The 23,808-nt window shown below is 46.4% G+C and overlaps 1 protein-coding gene across 2 annotated transcripts in view; it reads right to left on the bottom strand.

Annotated features, from left to right (window-relative positions):
- Nucleotides 1-19,736, bottom strand: part of GIPC2 (GIPC PDZ domain containing family member 2) — an 89,655-nt gene extending 69,919 nt beyond the window's left edge. The window contains exon 1 of one of the 2 annotated variants that reach the window (XM_078156732.1): nucleotides 19,237-19,736. In XM_078156732.1, the coding sequence (XP_078012858.1) occupies nucleotides 19,237-19,485 (249 nt within the window). In that variant the 5' untranslated portion in view covers nucleotides 19,486-19,736. The remainder of the gene's footprint in view (nucleotides 1-19,236) is intronic. The other variant, XM_020968517.2, reaches the window with a different exon arrangement.
- Nucleotides 19,737-23,808: the final 4,072 nt, after the last annotated feature.

Raw genomic sequence — 23,808 nt, 5'->3', positions numbered from 1 at the left:
ATTTGGGAACATGAGCCAGAGCTCTCTATTTAGACCTCTGGGAGCACAGTATCCAGAGCTTGGCCTCAAACATCAGAGAACTTTCTATAAATGAATCACTTCTAAATGAGCTCTCCTGGGTCAGTGGCAGCATGTCAGAAATAAAGTAGGAATCACTCTTCCTGTTTCCTGGCTTAGGGAGACTAATCTTATTCATCACACAAGATAATGAAGACAAAATCACATTTTTATAAAACACGGGGAAATGCATATTCAAATACATCATGTGTTTGTGGGCATTCTACTTTAATCTACTGCGTGACTGCTGAACATACTCAACAACCAAGAAGCATTTATGAAGTACCAACTGTATGCCAGGCACTGTGCTAAATGCCAGGGGTACAAATAATAAGCCCACACCCTGATGGAGGAAAAAAGCCTGTGTATCCATATGTTGTATGTATGGATACAATATATATGTACTGTACACATACACACATATGATATAAACAGAACAAATATGAAGAGGATCCAAATTAAGCTATCCAAAGTATTCAAATATAAGGCAGTTTGGGAGGAGGGAGAATCAGGCTGGAAGAATCAGGAAAAGTGGTGGGAAGGAAGAAAGGGGTTCTGGAGGGGGAAGAGGACAGGAGCCCATCTCACAGCCAAGGTAAGAGCTGAGCTTCGGGCACAGTAGGATGGGGTGGCAGGGGGCCTGAGGGTGATAGGCCATCACTTCCTATGACCCTATCATCTCACATGTGTGTACCTGTGAGATGTGTGGAGTGTCCTGTCTGAGCTACACTGTGGCCTCCTGACCTGGTCATCTTCAGGTCCTGCCTCCGGGACCTCTCCAGGGATGATGTGACACCACAGAGAGTGACCAGGAGAGCATGGAACAGTTTTTTGAAAGAATGGAGCATGTCTGGCCTACCTCCCACCTCCAGATGTGGACCCTCACCATTCCCCAGGCTTAATGGGACTTTCTGCTTCCTGAGCTGCCGCCAGATTTTATGGGCTCCTTAGAAAGGAACATTCCAGAGCCAAAATTCTACAGGGCCAGGTTAGCAGAGTGCCACCTGCTCTTCCACTTCTGCCATTCAGTGAGGCATTACGATGGTATCCATTGGGACTAGCTATTGCTGGCCTAAGTGGCAAAGGCCTGAGCTACGGAGGCTCCCCACCCAGTCACTCCCCCTTGAAGAGTGAGGTGAAGAGTGTCCAGCCCTAGAATACCAGGCCCAGTGACCCAATAGGACTTCATCCTTCAGCCATCCAATCCAGGAACTTGAGAAGACTTCATCCTGGAGACATCCAATCCAAACACCCAAGGAGCCTCAGTCTCGAGGTTGTTCAGCACTCACTTTCCCACCATGGAATGGCCTCTCCTGTAGCAGCTAGTATAGAGAGCTACCATCTTCATTTACAAAATATCCAGCTTAGAGAACCAAGAATCCTCCTGCCTTTCAGCAGATGGCCTTAGAGACTGGGAGACAAATGTTGGAGGGGTTACGGGAAACTAGGCACAGCGATGCCCTCTCAGGAGCCACTGTGGAAAGCAATTGGTACCCTAACAGTCACTAACCTGGTTCATCTCTGACCCAGTAATACCACTACAAGGCATCAACCCCAAAATAAGAGAGGAGAAGGTCCTACATGTCAAATGTGTGTGTACACACATATGTGTACATATAGACATGTGCACATATGTGTATATATTTGGACATGACCAATGCAGGAATTTGTTATACAAGTTTTGTTTTCCTTTCTTTTTTTCCAACGTGAACAAACTAGAAGGTAAAGGAAATCTATGCTTGTGAAGTAGAAATAAACTTTTGAAAGGAAGAAACATGAAAATTTAGGCCCTGCCTTCACTGTGTCTGTCCCAGGGAGTGACACTGGGCAAGAAAGGTGTTCCCAGAGGACTGTTCTTCAGCAGCATGCCTCCCTACAGACACACAAGCAACTGAAAGATGGGCTTTGTTGTGTATTTTAAAACCGTTTGACTCCGTAAAACAAAATACAGACTAAAGGTCCTTTCTCTTCCAACAAGGAGGAGTTCTCACATATGCTAAAATCGAACCAGACTCCTTGAAAGATGCAGCCACAAAGAAAACAATTTGCTTACACCTTCCTTTGATCATTAGCATCAGATAGGGCACAAAAGCAGGGAACCATGAGCTCTCCAGGATATTAGTGGCTGTCATAGGTTCAACAGTCTTACCCTGTTCCCAGATACAAAAGCCCTTCTTTTCACCATGAATATTCTTCTATTGATACCACATGGCTCATATCCCCTGTCTGAGCCTCAGTTTCCTCATTTGTAAAATGAAGGGGTTGGAAGTGATAGCCTCTAAGTGCTTCCCAGCTCAAAATCTATGGCCCTGTGATCATAATATGCCCAGACCTGAAGAATCAAAATCATGGGTGACATCTGGTCGATGGAAGAAGGCTGCAGAAAAATACTAATAGCGACCATCCATGAGACCATTCAGGAAACACAACAGTGGGGGAAGGAAGCAGGTGAGTCATGCAAGGAGTCAGGTGGGGCAGAGCCGTCGCCACTGGGCCTCTAAGCATCCACAATGAGGAAATTCTAAAGCCTGGGATGACTGTCTGTCTGCCTCCAACTCACCCCCTTACAAGCAGTTTAACTGGAAAAAAAAAGAAAACTGAGGGAGGGATAGACAATAACTAGAACTCAGTGTTGCACTGATGCCCCCAAAATGATCAAACACATAGAAAGATGTCTCCTCTGTATTCTGCAGCTCCTTTCTGGGGATGGGGGGAGCAGATAATGACATAGTTTCAGCCTTCAGCCCAGATCAGAACAAGACACTTACTGACCAAGGAAGGGAGACAGGAACAGAGAGAGACGGGCAGATAGCATGTATCAGGCACTTACTACGTGCCAGGCCCTATTCTAAGAGCTAGGAATACAAGCAAAAACAACCATCACCACCAAAAAAAAAAAGACAATCTTACCCTCAAGGAACTTATGCTCTAACAAGGGGAAGATACCACATAGAATGAGGAGAAATGAAGGAGAGGGACAAGGTATCTGCAAGTGACAAAGTAGAGAAGTCTGGAGAGTTAGGAGCAGAGCTGAGAATATGAAGCATGGCTGGCCAGAATACTTCGTCAAATGGACATTCCAGGCAGAAACTCCCTGCACATGGGCTTCACTAGCTTTTTGCTTTAGTCTGGGCCCCCCTCTTTCTGGGGACAATCATGCTCCCTCCCCCCAGTTTCAAGGGAAGTTTTTTTTCCCCAAATGTCCATTCCATATCTTCTCAGCAAATCCCTTTTGTGAAAAGCAAATTTATGACCAACTGACTAATGTTGATGGGAAGCACACAAGTGGAAGTTCAGGAACACCAATACTAGCACCCTAGCCCCTCTGGGGTCTCCCCAGAAGCAGTCTTCTAAGGGCCCAGGCATCAATACGAGTGAGACTGGGGAAGCCAGTCCAGCTGGGGCTGTCCACCAAGAGGCAAAGGGCCTCCAGCACATCTGATCTGAGTTAAATAACTAAGGTGTGTTGCCTTTGTTGTTGGATGGGCAAGTTCTTCTTTGACAACCTCTGAATCCTAAAACCTGCCAGAATGGAGGAGGGTGGCACTTGTCCATATTGGCAGAACAGGCTGGTTTGCAGGCCTATTGATGAGGTGGAGTCTGTGTGTTATCCCATGAAAAGCTACCAGTTGTAGCAGGAGATGCAGGGAAACTTGCATGCAGAGCCTGGGTGCCATGTTTTGTTTTGTTTTGTTTTTTCAGTCTGCTCTGTTCTTTACTGTCCTCTGGGGTGGGTGATGAAGGTAGACTGAAGATACAGAAATGAAAGAAATGAACTGATAGTCATGAAATGTCCCACATGCAGAGGAAATGGAAGTCTACTCCCACCTAAACCTTGTCAAACAAAAAATATTAGTGCTACATGCTTTGAACTTTAGGCCCAAATCTGCCAAAAATAATTTGATTAACTGATCCTTATTCTCCTCCAAGAATTGTTCTGCCAGGAGGAAAAAGATGTCCAAACTGACTTGTCCCCTTATGACCTGGGGAATCTTGTCCCACACGAGACATTTTGAAGTAACATTTATAGGAATCTTGAAGGAGGGAAATCTCCAAATAAAACACCATTCCATAGTTTAGGGTTGACATTTTTTAATCTTTAATCTTTCATGGATGCCCTGGAGAATCATTGTCCTGAAGCCAGCAAAGCCTTCTGACCACTCTCCTCCCCTGCTCCAACCCGGTCACAAGGGATCTGAAAAGTGAAAAGGAACTCCAGGGTTCTGTGGAAGACCCTAACCTAGCAGCTCTGGAAGTGTGGTGCCCAGAGCCCCGCAAATCCCCAAGGGCCTTTTCAGATCTGGGAGGTCAAAACTATTTGTGTATTAAAATACTCTGCCCCTTTCCAAGAACAATTCCGTGTGAAGCCAGATCTTCCTCACATGTTTCAACCAAAATGACATAGCACAACAAACTGAAGGCAGAAGCAGATGGGAGAAGCTGGCCAGCCATCTCCTATTTAAATCAACAATTAAAGAAATTTGCAGGGGCAGCTTGGTGGCACAGTAGATAAAGCACTGGCCCTGAAGTCAGGAGGACCTGAGTTCAAATGTGGCCTCAGGCCAAACACTTGCCTTACTAGCTGTGTGGCCCTGGGCAAGTCACTTAACCCCAATTGCCTTTAAAAAAGAAAAGAAGAAAGAAATTTGCAAAAAGATGTAAAGTAACTCCACTTTTCTCACTAAATTTTTGTTTTGGAAACATAGTTATTTTCCTAATGCTGTTGTTTATGTTAACATGTTGTGAGTTTATTGTTATTTTTAATAAATTGAGAAATAGTTTTAAAATTGATCGTTTTACTTTCCAGTACAGTAAATATCCATAGATACCCATGGATATGCTAGAGAGCCAGATGTCAGCTTTTATACCTCAGGAATAAACAAAGCTACAGCTCAGGGCTCAATTTATAATTTCATGGATTGTCCAGACTTAAAAAAATGATAGAGAAACTGTCAATAACACAGATTAAACTTAAAAGTGTGTCTGAGTACTTTTTTTTGGAGATCCTGTGGTTAAACATTTACCACCAGGCTCCTACATATAATTCATATAAATAAAAGGTCTTTGGAGTCCTTAATAACTTTGAAGAGTCAAAGGAAGACTTGAGACCAAAAGTTGGAGAACTACTACCCTAATTCCTTCAGGAGACTGGAAAAGAGGAGATTATCCTTAAGTGTTTCCTTACTCTAAGTCTTTTGGGGTATAGAGAAAAATAAAGAAAGTAAATGGATGTGAGGGATTTGTTTTAACCCATTCCCTCTGAGCATTGTGGGGAGGAGGTCCCCAAGATTTCATTGTTGACCCTACAGTTTTTCTAAGAGGAAAGAGAGGTTAGGCCTAAGAGAAAGCAGACAAGAAAGGATTTTAATGGAAGGCATTGTTTCCTTACAAGCTTCATTAACTACCCATAAAGCTTTTTTCTTTCAAGTGAATCTGCAAAGGACTGAAAAAATAGTTGTTATTTCTTAACATTTTCAGTTGCACTAAGAAGGAGGTTTTAATAATGCTTTCACATCGGGACATCTCATCAGCTCTGGGAAAACCCTTAACTGAGATGCCCAGAGTTAATGGCAGCCTCCATGGTGGCTCGACTTCCTGCAAACCTGGGCCTTGGCCAACTGAGAATGGGATTGCTTTGGTCAAGGGCTAAACGAAAACCACTCCGGGCTCTCAAAGGGTTCAAGAACTGCTCTAACCTCCAAACCGTTGCATTTTAAAATGCTTATCAGCTCCTGAATAGGAGGAATGAGGGGTGAGGGGCAGATGCAAGGCAATACTCAAAAAGACAATTGTGTCACAGACTTGAAATACCCAGATAGTCCTGGTTGAAAGAACAATAAATTTCTAATACTATGAATGATGGTTGTTATTATTATTGAAGAAGAGGAGGAGGAAAGGAAGGAAAAGCAGGAGGAAGAGAGAAAGGAAGGAGAGAAGGAAGGGGAGACGGTGGAGGGAGAAGAGGAGGAGAAGGAAGAGGAGGAAGAAAAGAAGGAAGGAGAGAAAGGGGAGGAGGAGGAAGGAAGAAGAAAAAAAGGAGGACAAGAAGAAAAAGGAGCAATAGAAGAAGGAGGGGGAGAAGGAAGAGGATAAAACCTGGAGCAGTGGTACAATGGTACAGAGGATCCCTCCACTGAAGCAGGTGGGCACCTCACAATTTAACAGTCCAAGAGAACATTGAGAGATTAAGTTACCTGCCCTGGTCTCACAGCTTGTATGGGTCAGAAGGACGCGTGGAGAAGCCATTTATCCTCTCTAAACCTAAAAGCTGTAAGAATGGTGGCCTCTGTCACAAGGGGAAGTTTCTGCACTGAAAGTACTCCTGCCCTAACGAATCACAGTCCTGAACTAAAATCCCGTATTAACTGACATTTATAATAGACCACTTTAAGGGGTGAATCCTTTTCTATCCACCCCCGGAAGACAAAGCCAGGAGCTCAGGATTTGAAAGCTGAGTGTTAGGTAGGACTTCCTCACCCAAGAGCTGTCCCGAAAGGGAAAGGCTGCCTGGGGCGGTGGTGGGTGTCTCCTCACCCAAACTCTTCCCGAGGAAGCACGGATGATCACTGGAAGGCTATGTTCTACTGGGGTTTCTCACCAGGGATGGATTGGACTACATGGCCCATGAGGTCTCTTCCACCCAGAAGTGTATGGGAGCCAGCTCAGACAGGTTGGAGAGAGCTGATGATAAAATTCTCAGAAATAGGTGAATGCTACGAACCAGGGCTTGATTTATTGTTATGTTGATTTCTAGACTTATGAAAGTGGAGAGAATGTTCATAATGCAGATTAAGCTTTAAAAAATGTCATGTGTTCATTTTTTTTTCCAAGAGCAGGTTGTTAAACACTTGCCTGCTTCCGCCTTGGATTCTATGAAGGCTTAAAAATGCTTATGTTATGAGACAGGCAGGTGAGGTATTCTCTCTCATCTACAGCCTCCAGATGAGAAAACAGAGGCTCAGAGAAAGTCATTGCTTTGTCATTGGTCACACAGCTCTGAGTCAGAGGGAGACCAGAAATGGTGGACGCCAAGTCCAGATCTCTCCACCACCCTACAGCCTCACAGCCACCAGGGCCTGAGGACTGGAGCTTCCTCCCAACTCCCTGCAATAAAACTTGTCAATCTTTGGTCACTGCTAGACGACCTTGGGACTTCTGGGATTGATGAGAGAGGGAGGGGCTGAAGATCCCCAGAGAGGCTTTCTCTTAGAACAGTGACTCAGTCTCTCTGTGTTATGAACCCCTTGGCATTCTGGTGGAGTCAGTAAAACCTTTCTCAAAATAATGTTTTAAATGCATAAAATAAAACATCTAGGATTAAAAAGGAAACCAGTTACACTGAAATATCTTCATCAAATTATTTTTGAAACAAGTTCACAGACTCTGGGTTAAGAACCCCTGATCTAGAAGTACCCAAAGTCTCTTACCTTCAAGTATGAAGCAATCATTCCTTCCATACAAACCAATTGCTTTTTGAAAATGCACCAACACCCTTTGCCAGGCCCACTGCAAAAAGAAATATCTCCCCTCCCTCCCCATATTTAGATCAATGAGAGGAAGTACTTCACCCCCTCTCATCTTTCCCCTCTGGTCAACAATTCCAGCCCAGTTTAGGATCACCAGTGAGCCAGTCCAATTTCAAGCGGTAAAAATCAGAGGGAATATGCAAAGGGAGCTCCAAAGGCCACTGGATTGCGTTTAAGAAGAAGAGGCTGCTTGGTCCTTCCATCCTGAATGCATCCAGCACTGATCTCTAAGCTCTCTCTCTCATTCCCAGGTATCCTGGAAGGAAAAACTCCCTAGAGCTTGGGAAGACATTGGGAGATCCCAGGAGACAGACTCCAGATTGGAGGAGGTTGACAAGCCTGCTTGAGGAAGGGAGGACTTGACAAATATTATCCCATATTAACACTCAGACTGCCCTGATCCAGCCTAATTCTCCCTCTCAGATCACCACCCTCGCCTCCCTCACAGAACTGCTGTGAGGCCATCACTGGTCTTCTGCGTGCCTGGCACCTAACAGACTCTTAATGTTTCTTGATTGGCTGAGAAAGGAATTGTGCATGCTTGTGAGAAATAACACAGCAGGGTGTGTACATCACACAATGAAATGAAGGACCTGAATAAGTTGGAAATGATTACATAATTTCTTTCCTGGTTCCCCCTCCGTGCCTTCCCCTCTGTTGTCCCCCACAACTGATCCGGGTTTATCTTGTTAGTACACAGTTGTTTGGGTGTTTAGACTGTGAGCTCCTTGAGGGCAGGACTGTCTTTTGGCTTTCTTTGTATCCCTGTAGCTTAGCAGAGTGCCCAGCACATAGTAGGTGATTAATAAATGCTTATTGACAGACTGCCTGACTGAAATAATCTGCACCTCTCACTGTATTTTCCTCAAATTCCTGCAATCACCTTTGAGGGAGCACATCCAGGCCATTTTGGGTTTTTTGGCAAAGACATTAAGGACAAAATGAAAGGCACTGGGGACACAAAAGGAGCCATTTTGTTACTGCCTGGGGAAATTAGAGATATACATAGAGCTTAAATTAACCACATATGACAGCTGGAAAGCTAGGTAGGACCCTGGAGACATCCAGCCACCTTTGAAGTGCCTGGCCCCAGGGGGGACAGCCTGCTAAAGCCTAGGGTCAGAGGCAGAAAATCAAACACAGAGGGCTGCAGTGGAAGTCAGTCAGAGGAAAACAGCGATTGTCTTCAAGTTCACAGACTCCAGGTCCCTTTTCGAATACAATCTCTCAGACAGATGAGAAGTTAAGGCACAGGGAGGAAGATGCCCACACCAGTGCTTTCACTGGCATAAGGGACTCCCAGGTGAGGAAACTCCCTCCACTAATTTAGATTGGCGCCTTCTCCAAAATTTGCCTAGAACCTTTTGAGAAGAAGTGCCCAAGGTCAGAGGTGAGACTTGAACCCAAGTCTTCCTGGCTCCAGCTCTCTATCCTCCATATTGCACTGTCTCGGTTTAGTTCATACCTGAAGAAAAAAAAAACCCTGTCAAAAATGGTCCTCCTGGCTTGGCTTGGAGACCACTAGTGAAGAAGAACACAAACCCAAGCCTCTCCCAGTCAGCTGAGGTTTACAGGAATTTCTTGGAAGTCACATCACCCTGCTGATGGTCTAATACAACCCCTAGAACTTGGAAATGCCACTCCCATCTTGTGGTCATCTAGCAGGAAGCTCAGGGGAGCTCTTGAAACATCACCAAGCTTGGACTCAGCAAGACCTGAATTTGAATGTGGCCTCAGGAATGTCCTACTTGTGTGACCCTGGACAAGTCACTTCACCTCTGCTTCAGTTTCCTCATCTATAAAATTGGTATTGTAACAGCACCTACCTCCCAGGTGTGGTAAGAATCAAATGAGATAACATGTAAAGTGCTTTATCAACCTTCAAGTGCCATCTATACAAATGCTCCATATTAATATTGTCTCCAGGTTGATCCAAGGGGGGTGAATTTTTTAATCCACAATGACTAAGACATGAGGAATTATGATCTGTATCGGTAAAGAGCACCCATGACATGAGGCAGCCATGGTAAGTCAACAGTATAGCGGCCCAATAAGCTCGCGAGATCGCAGGATTCGTTAAGAAAAGCAAGTGTGAGGTGCTAACGATAAGCTCTCCTCTGGCTCTGCCCTGGTGAAGCTGCCTCTGGGAGCTTGTGTAGGAGGGACATTAAGAAGACGCATCAAGTCCATGCCCTCTGAGGGTTAGTTGAAGGAACTACAGTAGAGCTGAGTGAGGGGAGACAATCTGTCTTGGAGGGCTAGAGGCAGTCACACAGAAGAGGATGTTCTCTTTGGCTCCAGAATCCCGAGAAATGGGCAGAAATGGCAGAGAGGCCAGTTTGGACTTGAGGGCAGGAAAACTCCCTGATATTTAGGGCTGTCCAAGTGATTAGGGATGGCCATGAGAGGCAGTGGACTCCCCTCATTGAAGGGCTTCAGACAAGTTTCAGGAATGAAGCTCTTTTCCAGGTAAGGGTTGGTATAGATGGCCACTAGGGTCCCTTCCAATTCTGAAATTCAGTGATTCTGAAAATAATGTTGGAGAGAGGAAAAGAAACCTTCTAAGGCAGAGAATGAGGATGGGGGTGGGGCGGGAGGGAAGGGGAGGGGATGGAACTGAAGTCATCTGAAGAAAGAGGTAGGGCCAGGGTGTGACCGAAGGCTCTAGAAGAAAGAATGGGGGAAGGTTTGGAGCAGCTGAGCCCAGGAATGTGAGAGGGAGTTAGCAAGAGAGGAGTAAAAGCTGATCTGAGACAGCATGAGTGACAGCAGCATATTTTGGAAACTGTCTCCAGGAACATTCGGCTGCCTGAGAATGGGGAAAAAATAGTGGGAGTAGGGGGTGGAGAGTGGGGAGTCCAACTGGGATGAGCAGATGGCTGGGGGAGGGAGAGAGCGAGCAGGGCAGGGAGGGCTTAGTGCTGGCAATGACTGGATCCTTGGAAGGGCTGCCCCAGCAGAAGACATTGTCAGTCCTTTCTCCTCTGCATTGCTTTACCTCTGTCACCTTTAATCTTCAGTGTTATTGGGGGTGAAGAGGCAGTGAATCACCCCAAGAATAAAGGGGTAGAACCATTCCGGAAAACACTTTGGAATGATGCAGCCACAAGAGCAGTCTGCACCCAGCACCCAGCAGCACTTCTTACTAGGCATGTTATACCCCCAAAGATGTCAAAGGTCCCAATCTGGCCAAATATGCAGGGCAATAAGTTTTCATACTGAGAAAAACTGGAAATGAGTTGAGTGCCCATCAATTGGGGCATGGATAAGCAAGCTGTGTTGCAGTATGTGAATGTAATTGAATATCATTGTACTGTAAGTAATGATGAACAAAAAATTCAAAGAAACATGGGAAGCCCTATGTGAAGGGACTATTCAGAATCTGTAAAATGACTCTACAACAATGGAGATCAAAAGAACAGTGAAAGTGAAAGGGAATGGGGTGTGATTTATTATAATAATCTTAACCCAAGAAAAACAGTAAGATGTGCCTCCCTCTTTTCATGGGAAGTGGGGTGCTACGGGTGGAGAATGGAGCATACTTTTCTGGAAGGTTTGGCTGAACTGCTTTTTGGTGGTTTAAAAAATAACCATATTTCGAGAGAAGATTTGCTGGTCAGGGAGAAGGAAAGGTCCTATTCAAAAATGTGTGTGATATGAAAACAAACAACATCAATAAAATGTCTGGATGTTGGTTTGTTTTATTTATTTATTGTTTTGGAGGGGAAGTTGTGTGTTGTGTTTGTTTGTGTTTGTGTTTGTGTTTGTGTTTGTGTGTTTGTGTCTGTGTTTGTGTTTGTGTTTAAGAATGAAGGGTAGGAATATATCAAAAGAACAGAACACATTTAGCTACATGAAGAATGGGCAGGGAAATGTCAAGAGGAGACCAGAGAGCAGGACTTAATGGTGCTTAGGATGAATTCTGGGATGTGGGATCTGACCCTGTCACTGGTAGAGAACTGAACAATTCCTCCCATGGATCCATCGTTGGCTGTGGACCATTTCAAGGATCGGCAAACAGGAGCCCTTTTCTGGAGCCCCTTTAAGACCACTTTAAAGTCAAAACCTGAGAGCCTGTAATTGTTAAGAGAAGGGACATAAACCATGGGGGGAAACAGAGTGAAGACATTTTCTGAATGACTTCTTCAGCCACTGCTCGGTGAAGATAAAATAACAAAAACAGGCATTTAAAGAGAGTTGGTTGGTTTTTTTTTTGGTTTCATTTTCATTTTTAGTTTTGTGAGAGAAGCTATTATCACACCCATTTTACAGATGGAGAAGCTGTGGCTGTTAGCAATTGAAGAGGCATGACCAGAGTCACACAGTGAGTGTCTGAGACTGGATTTGAACTTGGGTCTTCCAGACTGCAAGTCCCACACTTCACACACTATACCACCTAGCTGGACACATTAGGTTTCTAAAGGCAAATGTTCTATCAGAGACAGGTTCCCCAATGTCCTTTGCTCCTGGAAGTCGAAGGTCACCTGGGTGCGCATATCAGAATCATCTTCTGATTCTATCATCTCCTGAAGGTTTTCATTCCTCTCTTGGCTTTTCAGCCTTTCTCCATCACTCTGGTTCTTCCCTCTTCCCAGGGAGGTTCACTCTGTCCCTGCAGCTCCTTCTCCCTCCCCACCCCCAACTTTCCATCTTCCTTTTTATGTGCTCTCTGCCCCTATTAAAATTTAAGCCTCTTCTGTAGATGACTTAGCTGTTCTCAGCAATACGATGATCCAAGACGACTCTGAAGGGCTTAGGATGAAAAATGCTATCCATCCTCAGAGAAAGAACTGATGGTGTCTGAATACAGATCGAAGTATACTTTTTTAAACTTTATTCTTCTTGAGTTTTTTGTCTATATTTTCTTGCACAATATGACTATTAGTGATATGTTTTGCATGACTACACATATGCCAGGCTTCCACCCCTTGAGGTAGCTGCTAGCATAGTGGATAGAGCATTGCACCAGGAGCCAGGAAGACCTGAATTAAAATCCAGCCCCAGACACTCCCTAGCTGTGTGACTCTGCAAGTCATTCACCTCTGTCTGCCTCAGTTTCCTCAACTTTAAAGTGGGGATAGTAACAGCACCTACCTCCCCAGATTGTTGTGAAGCTAAAACTGATCATATCTGTATAGCAATGAGCATAATATCTGGCACATAGTAGGCACTTAATACATGCTTGATTCCTTCATTCACCAACATCACCAGATGGTTCACATAGCACTAGAGCTCACTTGTTCTGCACCATGCTGTAGAGGGTGCCACCAAAGTTATAACCCTCTTGGTTCTCTCTCAAGCAGCCACCTGTGCCTACCGATATTTTTGCAGAACTTTTATCTCTGCGATGAAAATGAAATCTTTCTCAAAACGCCTGCTTTCACGAGTGACACCTAGCTTTGAAGACTGGCTGGTAAATCAAGTCAAAAAAGAGTCGTTTGTGCCAAAACAGAAAAAGAATGTCGATTTCTGTTTCATTGCCCATAGAGCCTGGAGAGAAGGTGGCCAGTCATTCTGAAGGCGTTAAGTGTAAGACCACCCAAAAGTGGTTTAGTCATTTGTGGGGGGAAGTGGCTGAGGGGAGAGGGTTCAAGGAGGTATCTGGAGCTCCACAGGACTTAACAACAGCCAAGCCAATGGGCGCCTCCTCATGGGACGAGATGACCATTTGTGGCTTCTGTGGCGAAGGGAGTTTATGCTTCAGGTAGGTTTGGATTAGAACACTTCTAGGTTCCCTTCCAAGGCAACAATCAAAGCTTTCCAGGAGTAGGTTGGAATGTCTTACGAAGTCCCTCTCACTTAGAGGTCTTCCAGCAAAGGGTGAGTGGCCTCTTGTGGAAAATACTGTAGGGGAGATTCTCAGCCATTGGTTGGATTCTTCTAACTCTTTAGATTCTGTGATCTTATCCTACCTCCTTGTTTTACAGACAAGTAAATTGAGGCCCTGGCAATCAAGTGAACTACCCAAGGTCTCACTGGTACCCATCAAGCAGTCAAGCTACAATTCTCTCTCTAATCTAGAAAAATGCCGCCTAACAAAAATAAGAACATGCATACAATCGAGTGCAGGATAATAGTATTTGAAATCTATTCAAAAACAAAAATACGCAGCAGTTCCAGTTTTTGAAAACGTCAACCTCCGGGGAAGTGATATGTCTGCTTCTGGAAGGGCCCCCTTTAAAAGTCACATTTTTGTTTTTTAAAAAGCCACACTTTGAATCCTCCCCATCACTGGACCTTAACATTTCAAACAATGTAACAAAAATTAGGGTAAAAAGATATATCCTCCATGAAATATGTGTCCATTTTAAATGGGTCTGTGCAACAGTACCTGTCCGTGTGGAATTTCCTTTTAAAATCAGCAAGAAAGCTTTATATGACCAGTTATATGACAAAAATTGAATTGGAATTTAATGAACTCCTTCCCTGCATCTTCCAGGACAGTGCTAGACATTTTATACAAGAAAAGATGGAGCCTGGGGTTTTCATTTCCCATGTTCTGTAGACAACATTCATTTTCACCTTCAGCTCTCCTCTAATTGAATCTTTCATTTGGTGATCTCCTAAGCATATGCCTAAAGCATGACCCTGTGGACACGCTGGCCAGCAGGTTTCACTGAAAACTAACCTGTGTCAACATTTCCTCCAAAGTCACTGGGAGCATCAGTGAGCTCCTTCGAAGGCCAGAAGCCCCCCACCCAATGCCTGCAGGAACTCAGTCCCTGGAGGCCTTTATTTGAACCTTTTCAGAGGCGCTCCCTGTTTCCCTTGTTTTTGAACCCCCAATGCCTTGGACAGTACCTGGCACCAGGTAAGCAAGTAATCAATGCTTGTTGATAGATGGTTTTACATACAACTATGGTTTCTGCTCTAGGGTTTTAAATAGAACTCTAAAAGGAGAGCTCTGGAGGAACAGTCATGAACTCTGACATCAGATCACTTCCACAAGCTGCTGCTTTCCTGTCTGCTCCCTCAGTAAAGAAAGGGAGCAGGATTCTTCAGACAAAGCTATTTATATCCTCATTGGCCAGGGCCCAGAGAAAGGCCAGGCATCTCTCTTCCCAACACTTCTGGCTCTGTTGACCCAGATGACTTCTCGAAAGCCCAGAATGCCACTGTCTTTTCTGGAGGAGTGGAAGGGGAAGGGAATGTGCTACCAGACACTTCTTTTTTAATAAGTTACTTTTCTTTCTAGATGATCAACTGAGTTACTCACGATGGAATGAACAGTAAACTAATCCAATGATGCCTTTCCTCTAGTTTGTGAGGCCTGGGGATTTTTTAATCTTTGTTTGTTTGTTTGTTTTTTAGACCTGAGACACCATTGAGAGGCATCAATGCCTTTGGCTAGAACTTGGTGTGAGAAATGTGCACACCTATAAAAAAAAGTATCCCTGAACTCCAACACTGCTCACAGAAATAACCTGTTCGATCCATTCAGCCCTCTTCTAGTAAAAGAGCAAAATAAATAACAACTTACATTTAGGAATCAAAAAAGATAGGTAGGATTATTATCCCCATTCTACAAATGAGCAAATTGAGGCTCAGAGAGTTGAAAGAATTTGCCCAGGTTTGCAGTCAAAAGCTACCACTCAGGGCCTTCCAGTGCCCAGGTCAGGGCTCTATCCTTCAAGCCACGCCCTATGAAGTCTCCTCTCCTTCAAGAGTGCTAGGCCACAGGTCTTATACTTGGAAGACTCAGGGGCCATCTGGCCTAATCCTTTCATTTTAAAGTTGAAGAAAGTGGAGTCTAGAGACATGAAATGGTTTGCCCAAGGTCAGGCAGGTCAAAAGTGACAGGGCTAGGATTCAAACTTGGGTCCTGTAATTCCAAGACCTTCTTCTGTCCCAGGAGGTTGGGAGGGATGTCCCCCAAAACCTCAGGAAGACCAACTGACCCATCTGATCAGCTGGGTACCTAAAGGTTGAGTTATTTGTTTTGTGTGGCTTGTTAGACTTTTGGCATGTGGGATTTTCAGTGAGGAAAGACAGTCCGTACCTCCGCCACTGTTCTGTAACTGACATTCTGGAGGCTAAAGGACTTCCTGGTCTCCCAGCCAGTGGGTGAGAGGGGAGACCTGAACCCCTGTCTTCCAGGACAATTCTCTTCCCCCGTCTCCATGTCATAGATGAAAGGGTCAGAGAGCTGGAAGGGACCTCAGAGCCAATCCAATCTCCTCACTTAACAGATGAGGAAACTGAGGCAAACAGACATTAAATGGCTTGCCCATGGTAACACAGCTGGTCAGTGTTAAAGGTGGAATTTGTACACAGGTCTTAGTTCATAGGATCTCATTCAGAAATTGCTCTTGGCGTGACTTTCCTCATTTCTCTACCTCACTATCATAAAATGACTGGTTTTCTGGACTTCTATCTGCTGCTGGGCACTTCTACGAGCCCTGAGGAGCTCCAAAATGTTACACTGAAAGTTCCCTTTCATGTTCTTTGCCTTGACCCCACTTTTTCCTCAGCAGAAATGCAGAAACAATAGGGAACAAGAGATGGAGGGCTATGGCCATGGGGCCAGCTCAAAGCCCTGGCAGTGGCTTCCCACTGGTTCAAGGCCACCTGGGCTTTGGATTGTTTTTAGAACTGAAGAGGAGATAAGTTCCCCCCTGGCTCACACCAAGAAAAAGTGCTTGACACCTTCTCCCACCCTGCCTGTCACCCCAAACAAATAGGCAGCACAGGCAGATCTCATAGTCCCTCTATGGGTGCCTACTGGGTACCGAGCCAAAGCTGAATGCTTCAGTGCCTAAGCGATCATTCTACAAACCGAATTAACTAAACCATCAGCTGAAAAAGTCAACCTCCTTCTCTCCAGGCATAGTTTGTCCAGGGCAGATGCCAACCCTATGTTAATGCTGCTGACTATCCTTTGAATAGTAGTTTGTGTAGTATTCATTCATTCAATCAAGCCGGCATCTGCTAACCACTAGGGATACAAAAAGAGGCAAATGACTGTCCCTGCCCTCGAGGAGCTTTCAATTGAATGGGCCAGACAACATGCAAACAAATATATAGAAAGGGAGCTATAGATAGCATAAAGAAGAGCTGAAAGAACCCAAGGCCAAATCATAGCTACCGACTGTGTGACCTTGGACAAGTCACAAGCTCTCTGAGACCCCACTACTTCTGAATCTTACACCTTCCCACTAAGACTATCCCCCCACGTCATGTTTCCATGGTGTTCCCCCTAATTAGACTGTGAGCTCCTTGAGGGCAGGGACTATTTTTTTTTGGCCTTTCTTCATATTCCTGGTGCTTAGCACTGTGCCTGGCACATAGCAGGCACTTAATAAATATCTCAACTTGATTTGAATCCCCATTTCCTCACCTGTAAAATGGAAGTAAGTAATGCCTGTGCTACCTACCTGCTGTGGGCAGCTTGAGTGCTTCACTGGTAATCTAGAGATGTCAAAACAAAGTGACAGAGGCTGATGCCACATTGGGTAGACTTTCTGGGGCCACTTTTTGGGAGGCCACAGACAAGAGACTCTGAGAGTGACTGGCCATCATGGGAGGCCACAGTCAAGAGTCATCACAGAAGGAGGGACCAGCCATCTCCTTCCTTCCTCTCAGCCAGCTGAGCCTTTCCCTCTGACACTACCTTCTTTCCCCTCTTGTCTCCGGCATGTAGCTATGTGTTTACATGTGTCTGCTCCCTTCCAATGCCCACTGCTCCTTGACAGCAGGCTCTGGTTTTGCCTTTCTTTGTTTCCCTAGCACTTGACATAGTGCCTGGCACACAGTAGGCACTTACAACAGCATGCTTGTTGATTGGTTGGTCGATATAGATGAGATCACAAATCCATTGGAGCCTCACGAATGCCATACCAAAAAGCCTTCTGCACGGCTCAAAGCCCGACAGAGATCTCTACTCTAGAGCTGGAAGGAAGATCACAGGCCTTCAAGTGACAGGTGAGGAGCCCGAGGCTCAGGGAAGGGAAGGAATTTAGTCAAGGTCATTCGGGTAGTGAGGTTAGCCTTAGAATTAGCGTTTCAGCCCAGGACGGCAAGCTTTTCCTCAGTACTCAATGCCTGTGGGTTAGACGTTATCATCACTGTCCTTTCCCTCTGTGAATTAAAGTGTTTAGACTGGTCCCACAGTCGTGGTGACCCAATTTTTTTTTGTGGGGTGGGGGCAAGGTTGGGGGGGAGTAATGCGGCAAACAGCAAGGGTTAGAGGAAAGGGAAGCTGCTCTTCGTTTGGCTCTGCTCGGAGATGGCGCTTCACCTGGCTCCCCAAGTGCTGCCGAAGCAGGGCTTCTGGTTCCTCCGGGAAGAATCTGAGCGGAAGGGGGAAGCCTAGGCCAGGAGGTCCTGACTGCCCTCCCCCGAGCAGGTGCTCACAGCCAAGGGGCAGACCCCTCACTCTCCGGCCAAGTACTCGGACCTTCGGATTGGCGTCGGGGAACAAGGACCATTTCCAGAGCCTCCAAGACACTCCAGCTTTTATCTTCGCCTCTTGCGTCTGGGACCCGGGAGATGGGTTTCCCGTTTTCCAACCTGCTCCAGACAAATTCCTACTCTTTTCTCTATCGGCCCTAAAAACTAATGCACTGTGCCTTGCATTGATTTTTAAACTCTCAGGGAACAGAATTTTCAGAGTGGAAACCCCTGCAGCATGCAGAGAAGAAACTCCCTTTTAGACCTGGAGTGTGAGGTGCTGAGAGGTTATTTATTCACTCATCTAGTGTGTCTCAGTCCGCTTGACCCCTGGGATTCCTGACTCTGAGACCTCTAGCCACTGCCCCCACACTGCCTCTTAAGAGAGCACTTTTAATACATTACCACTTTAAAAGTGTGGTCCAGGGACCCGCTGAGATCAAAACTATTTTCATAGACTACTAAGATGTTTAAATGTCTAAAATAGTGAATACAGATAGAACACCCATAAACCGAAGCGGGGGAGGGGAAACTGGGCTTCAATCATTTATATGAGAGTGAGAGGGTCCTGAGACCAAAAATTTCGAGAGCCGCAGCAGGATTCATTCAGTCTGCATAAGAATCCTGTGGCCTAAGTGATACCGGCGCGTGATTAGCTGCTTCACAGATAAGGGAAGAGACCTGTCAGGCCCAGGAAAGCTGAGCGACTTGGCTCCTGGATTCAGGAAGCTAATAAATGTTGAGAGATGGATGGATTGTGGACTCTGGTCTCTGCTGACTCTCAGGCGCCTGCCCTCTTTGACTATGGCCACGACGGCCTCTTTCCGCCTGCCCCTCCACCGAGGATGGTAGCTCTAAAGCTGAAGATAACATCCGAGGCCTCCCAGTCGGACCTTTTCATTGGGCAGATAAGGAAATTGAGACTCTAGAAGACTACATGATTTGCCCGAGGACAAACTGGTCGGAATCTTCAAAAGGGATTTGAAGCCGAGAAAGAGACCCGGATTTGAGTCCCAGGGTCTGCCCTTTACTTCCTGGGAGGCGAGAGCAAGTCTCAAGTCTCCAGGTCTCAGTTTCCTCATCTGAGAAATGAGGGGGCCCTACAGGATGACGTCTGAGGTGGGTCTCTCTCTGCCCTCGAAGCATAGGGATCCTGCCTCTAGAGCCGGGGGAGGGGGTCTGCGGCCGTCTGCGTGGCATCGAAGCAACAGCCAGCCGAGGCGAGTGAAGCGCGCCCGGGCACTGACCCCGTGTCCTTCCTTACCTCGGAGGGCGAGATCTCGAACACCTGGGCGATTTTGGCGTAGAGCTCGTGGATGCTAGAGAAGCCCTCCACTGTGCCCGTGGCGCTACCGTGTGCCAGCTGCGTGTGGAACACCGGCTTGGGCTTGGGCTGGAGCTCCGAGGGCAGGGACTGGGCGCTCCCAGCGCTCTGAGCAGCCCGTTCGCCCTCCATCAACTTGGAAGTGTCCTTGAACCCTGCTTTCTTCTTGCTCCGAAGTCCCAGCGGCATCCTGGCTGGTCAGAGGGCGCGGCTGGGAGGGGAGGGGGCCCCACGGGCTTCCAGGCGTCCGGGCGTCTGTCCGTCCGTTGGGGGCAGGAAGCTGGCACAGGCAGCCGCGTCCTATCAGACCCGCAGCGACTACAGTTCAGAGAGCACTATCAGCGGACTTTGCTCTGAGGGGCCCGAGGGCAGGGCCAGAGGGGCTAGGCAGTCCTGGGCAGGGTGTGCCCCAGGTGAAAGGCTGACACTGGCCAATGGAAGCCAAGCGACGCCTGCGCCTTCCTACTCGGAGATTGGAGGCTGGCCAGGCATTGCCTCCCGCCCCTCTCCCACTCCGAGGGCCGCGGCGCCTCTGGGGAGTCAGGGGAAGTGAGCCAATGGTGCTCTAGGATGAAGCAGAGGGAGTGGAGCCAGGGGGAAGATGGGACTCCAAGGTGAACGGTTCCGATCTCCATCACCGGTCTGGAGTTAGAAATCCTGCCACGGGGAGCCGGGGCGAGGCGGGGCTGGGTGAGAAGGTTCCCCTCGGTCTCCAGGATCCCTGTGAAGGATAACATGAAAATACGCGTCAAACAGGGCTTGGAGTGACTAACTGGGAATCAAGAGGGTTCCCTTGTCTGACACTGGCTGTGTGTCTTGGGACCAATCGCCTGACCTCTCTGAGCCTGCGTTTTCGCAGAGTAGAAGGAATGGAAAGTCGGAAGAAGCCTCAGCCGCAGTCTACTTTAACCGATACAGAAAAAAGAACCCGATAATGAAAGGGAACTCCCCCCGCCCCTTCTTTCTGAGGCAACCCCTTGGGGACAACATCAACCAATTCCGACCTCTTGGCAATTTCCCCCATTCATGGCCAAGCTGCTTCTTTCTAGAGCCCAACCTGGCAAGCCTGATCTCCCTAATTCCACAGAACAAACAAACCCAGCTTGGAAGCAAACTCATCTATCGCGAGCCACAGTCCCCAGCCTTCTCTTCTCTGAGAGAAACATCCGCGATTCCTTCCTCAGATCCTCAGCCGGCCCCTGGCGCAAACCCGAGCTCCTATATAATAGCTGTGGTGCCTCCCTCACCTAGGGGTTAGGGTAGTCATGGGCGAGCAGGTCTATAAGGGGACTTGCCCACTTTAAAGTGCAGTGGAAGTGCTGGTTTTATTGCTGCCTTGAGCTTTGGTTTCTTCGGAATGGGAAACTGAGGATTCCTTGCCTCCCTCCAGCGATGCGCATCAGCAGCATATCTCCCAATCTTGGTTCCCAAGCCACCGGGGCCACAGCCCGCTCAGTGACTTCATTACTCAGGTCCCCACACAGGGTCGGCGTCAGGGGGAGGTCTTGATTCCCCAGGCTTCCAAAGACTTCGGCTGGCTCACATCTCCTGTACCACGCGCCTCTCCAGGCACCATGATAAGGAGCCCACATCAGCCAGGGACCTTCTTGGTGGCTGAGAATGATGGCTCCAACCCCCTTCCGTGCTCTCACCCCAGGAAAATGTGAGCTGCCTGAGGGGAGGGATCGTTTCTCTTTTGTCTTTTTATTCTCACTGATAGCTTAATAGATGCTTGGTGGCTGATTGACTGAGGAAGGAAGGCTGAACGAGGGTTATCTTCATTTAATGGATGAGGAAACAGGTTCAGAGAGAGTAGGTGACTGGCCGAGACCACGCAGTTCATTTATAAGGAGGAAGAAATTAAGGGTCTGAGAGGCGGCCCAGGTGAGAGGAGAAGTTACCTTGTGTTGGCAAGGGTGGAAGATGTTGTTTGGGACAGATAGAAGATAGCAGGCTAGAGGGGCGCTCTTCTCACCTGAGAAAGCTGGCTAGGAGAGTATGGCAGGGAGTTGCTGTCGAGCAGCCGAAGAAGCCCCTTGCCCCGTTCCCTCAAGAACAAGCTGCCCCCAGCAGGCGATGGAAGGAAGGCACTAGACGCAAGTGCGAGGAATGTTCGGCTCCTCGTCTTATGATTCTTCTGCCCTTCCTGGCTAAATTCCTAGCAAAGGCCCTCCACTTGCTTTCTTCCAACTCTCTTCTTCACTCTTTCCGATCTTCTCATTCCGCTGAAAGTGCTCTCTCCAAAGTCACTAAGGATCTCTTAGTGGCCAAATCCAATGGCCTTTTCTCAATCCTCATTCTCCTTGACCTCTCTGAAGCCTTGGGCACTGGAAGACATCCTCTTCTCCTCTATGCTCTTTTCTCTCCAGGTCTTCCAGACACCTCTCTCCCTTCTGGTTCTCCCACCATCTCTCTGGCGATCCTTCTCTGTCTCCTTTGCTGGGTCCTCAGCCAGATCACTAACCCTAGGTGTCCCACAGGGTTCTGTCCTGAGCCCTCTTCTCATCTACTGAAATACTGGTTCCCTGATGATTTCATCAGCTCCCATGGATTTAATACTGATAATTCTAAAATCTACCTTTCCTGCTTCTCTGTTGACCTCCAATCTCCAGCTGCCTTTCAGATATCTCAAACTGGATGTCCAGTAGACATCTCAACATGCTCAAAACTGAACTCATTCTCATTTCCCTTAGCCTCCCTCATATTACTGTCAAGGGGACCACCATTCGCTTTCCTCAGGCTCTCAATCTAGGTGTCCTCTTGGAGTCCCCATTATCGCTCATCCCCCATATCTAATATGGTGCCAAGGCCTGTTGTTTCCAGTTTTATTACACCCCTCAAGTACAACCCCAGTGTCTCCCCACTCTAGTCCATTCTCTATTCAGCCACTAAAGTGATTTTTCACAGGTCTGACTATTTCACCCCTCTATTCAATAAACTCTAACTCTGTCACTTTTGTTATCAAATACAAAATCCTTTGCTTGTCATTCAAAGCCCTTCAGAACCTGGTCCTCTTCTCCTCTTCCAGTCTTCTTATATCTTACTCCTCCCCAAGAACTCTTTGATCCAGTTGATGTTCATTTCCTGGCTGTTCCATGAACAAGACCCTCCATCTCTCAGCCCTGGGCATTCTCTCTGGCTGTCCCCCATGCCTGGGATGCTCTCCCTTCTCCCCTCAGGCTACAGACCTCCCTGGCTTTCTTTTAGTACCAGCAAAAATCTTGTCTTTTACTGGAAGCCTTTCCCAGTCTGTCTTAATTCTAATGCCTTTGCCTCTATTCATTACTTCCCATTTATCCTGTATATAGTTTGTACGTAATTGTTCATTTGTTGTCCCTCTCTCATTAGGTTATGAGCTCATGGAAGGCAGGGACTGTCTTTTGCCTCTTTTTGCATCCCCAGTTCTTAGCCCAGTGCCTGACACATAATAGGAACTTAATAAATGTTTATTGATTGATTGACTGATCACCATTACTATTGGTTGTTGTCCTTCACTCTCAAAGATGACCAAAATTATATCACTATGTGTGTGTCAGACTATGGCTGATCAGTCCAATATGAGCTCAGAATATTCTATCACAGGTGGGGCACAAATAGTCCATGTGAAAATTTGGGGTAGAGTCTCTAAATTTGGGCATCTCACATATTTTTATTTTTTTTTTTTTTTTTAACATGTGTTTTTAAAACTTTGGGTTACAAATTTTCTCCCTTCCTCCCTCCCCATTCACCCTCATTGAAAAGTCAAGCATCTCAATACAAGTTATAGATGTGTAGTCATGTAAAACACTTCCATAGTAATCATGTTGTGGAAAACTAAGTATATTTCCCTTCATCCTATCCTACCCCCTATTTATTCTATTCTCTCTTTTGACCCTGTCCCTCCCCAGAAGTGTTTGCTTCTGATTATCCCTTCCCCCAATCTGCCCTCCCCTCTATCAACCCCCTGCTCTCTTGTCCCCTTCCCCCCTTATTTTCCTGTAGGGTAAAATAGATTTCCATACCCTATTGTGTATATTATTCCCTCCTTAAGCCAAATCCTATGAGAATAAGATTCACTCATCCCTCTCACCTTCCCCCATTTCCCCTTCACTGTAAAAGCCTTTTCTTGTCTGTTTCATGTGAGATAATTTACCTCACCCTACTTCTCCCTTTCTCCTTTTTTCCCAGTATAATCCCTCTCACCCCTTAATTTTATTTTCCAGATATTACCCCTTCATCTTCAAATCACTCTGTGCCCTCTATCTATCTGTCTATACACACATATAATTTTTTCCCTCTCACTACCCTAATACTGACAAAGGACTCATGAGTTACAAATATCATCTTTCCATGCAAGAACGTAAACAGTTCAACTTTAATAAGTCTCTTATGACTTCTCTTTCCTGTTTACCTCTTCATGTTTCACTTGAGTCTTGTATTTGAAAGTCAAATTTTATATTCAGCTCTGGTCTTTTCCCAAGAATGCTTGAAAGTCCCCTATTTCATTGAATGACCATTTTTTACCCTGAAGGA

The sequence above is a fragment of the Phascolarctos cinereus genome, unplaced genomic scaffold, assembly GCF_003287225.1.
Source record: "Phascolarctos cinereus isolate Bilbo 61053 unplaced genomic scaffold, phaCin_HiC Scaffold_5;HRSCAF=322, whole genome shotgun sequence".
NCBI classification, from domain to species: domain Eukaryota; kingdom Metazoa; phylum Chordata; class Mammalia; order Diprotodontia; family Phascolarctidae; genus Phascolarctos; species Phascolarctos cinereus.
The sequence above is the reverse complement of the archived record's forward strand: the minus strand, read 5'-3'. Positions and strand labels throughout refer to the sequence as shown.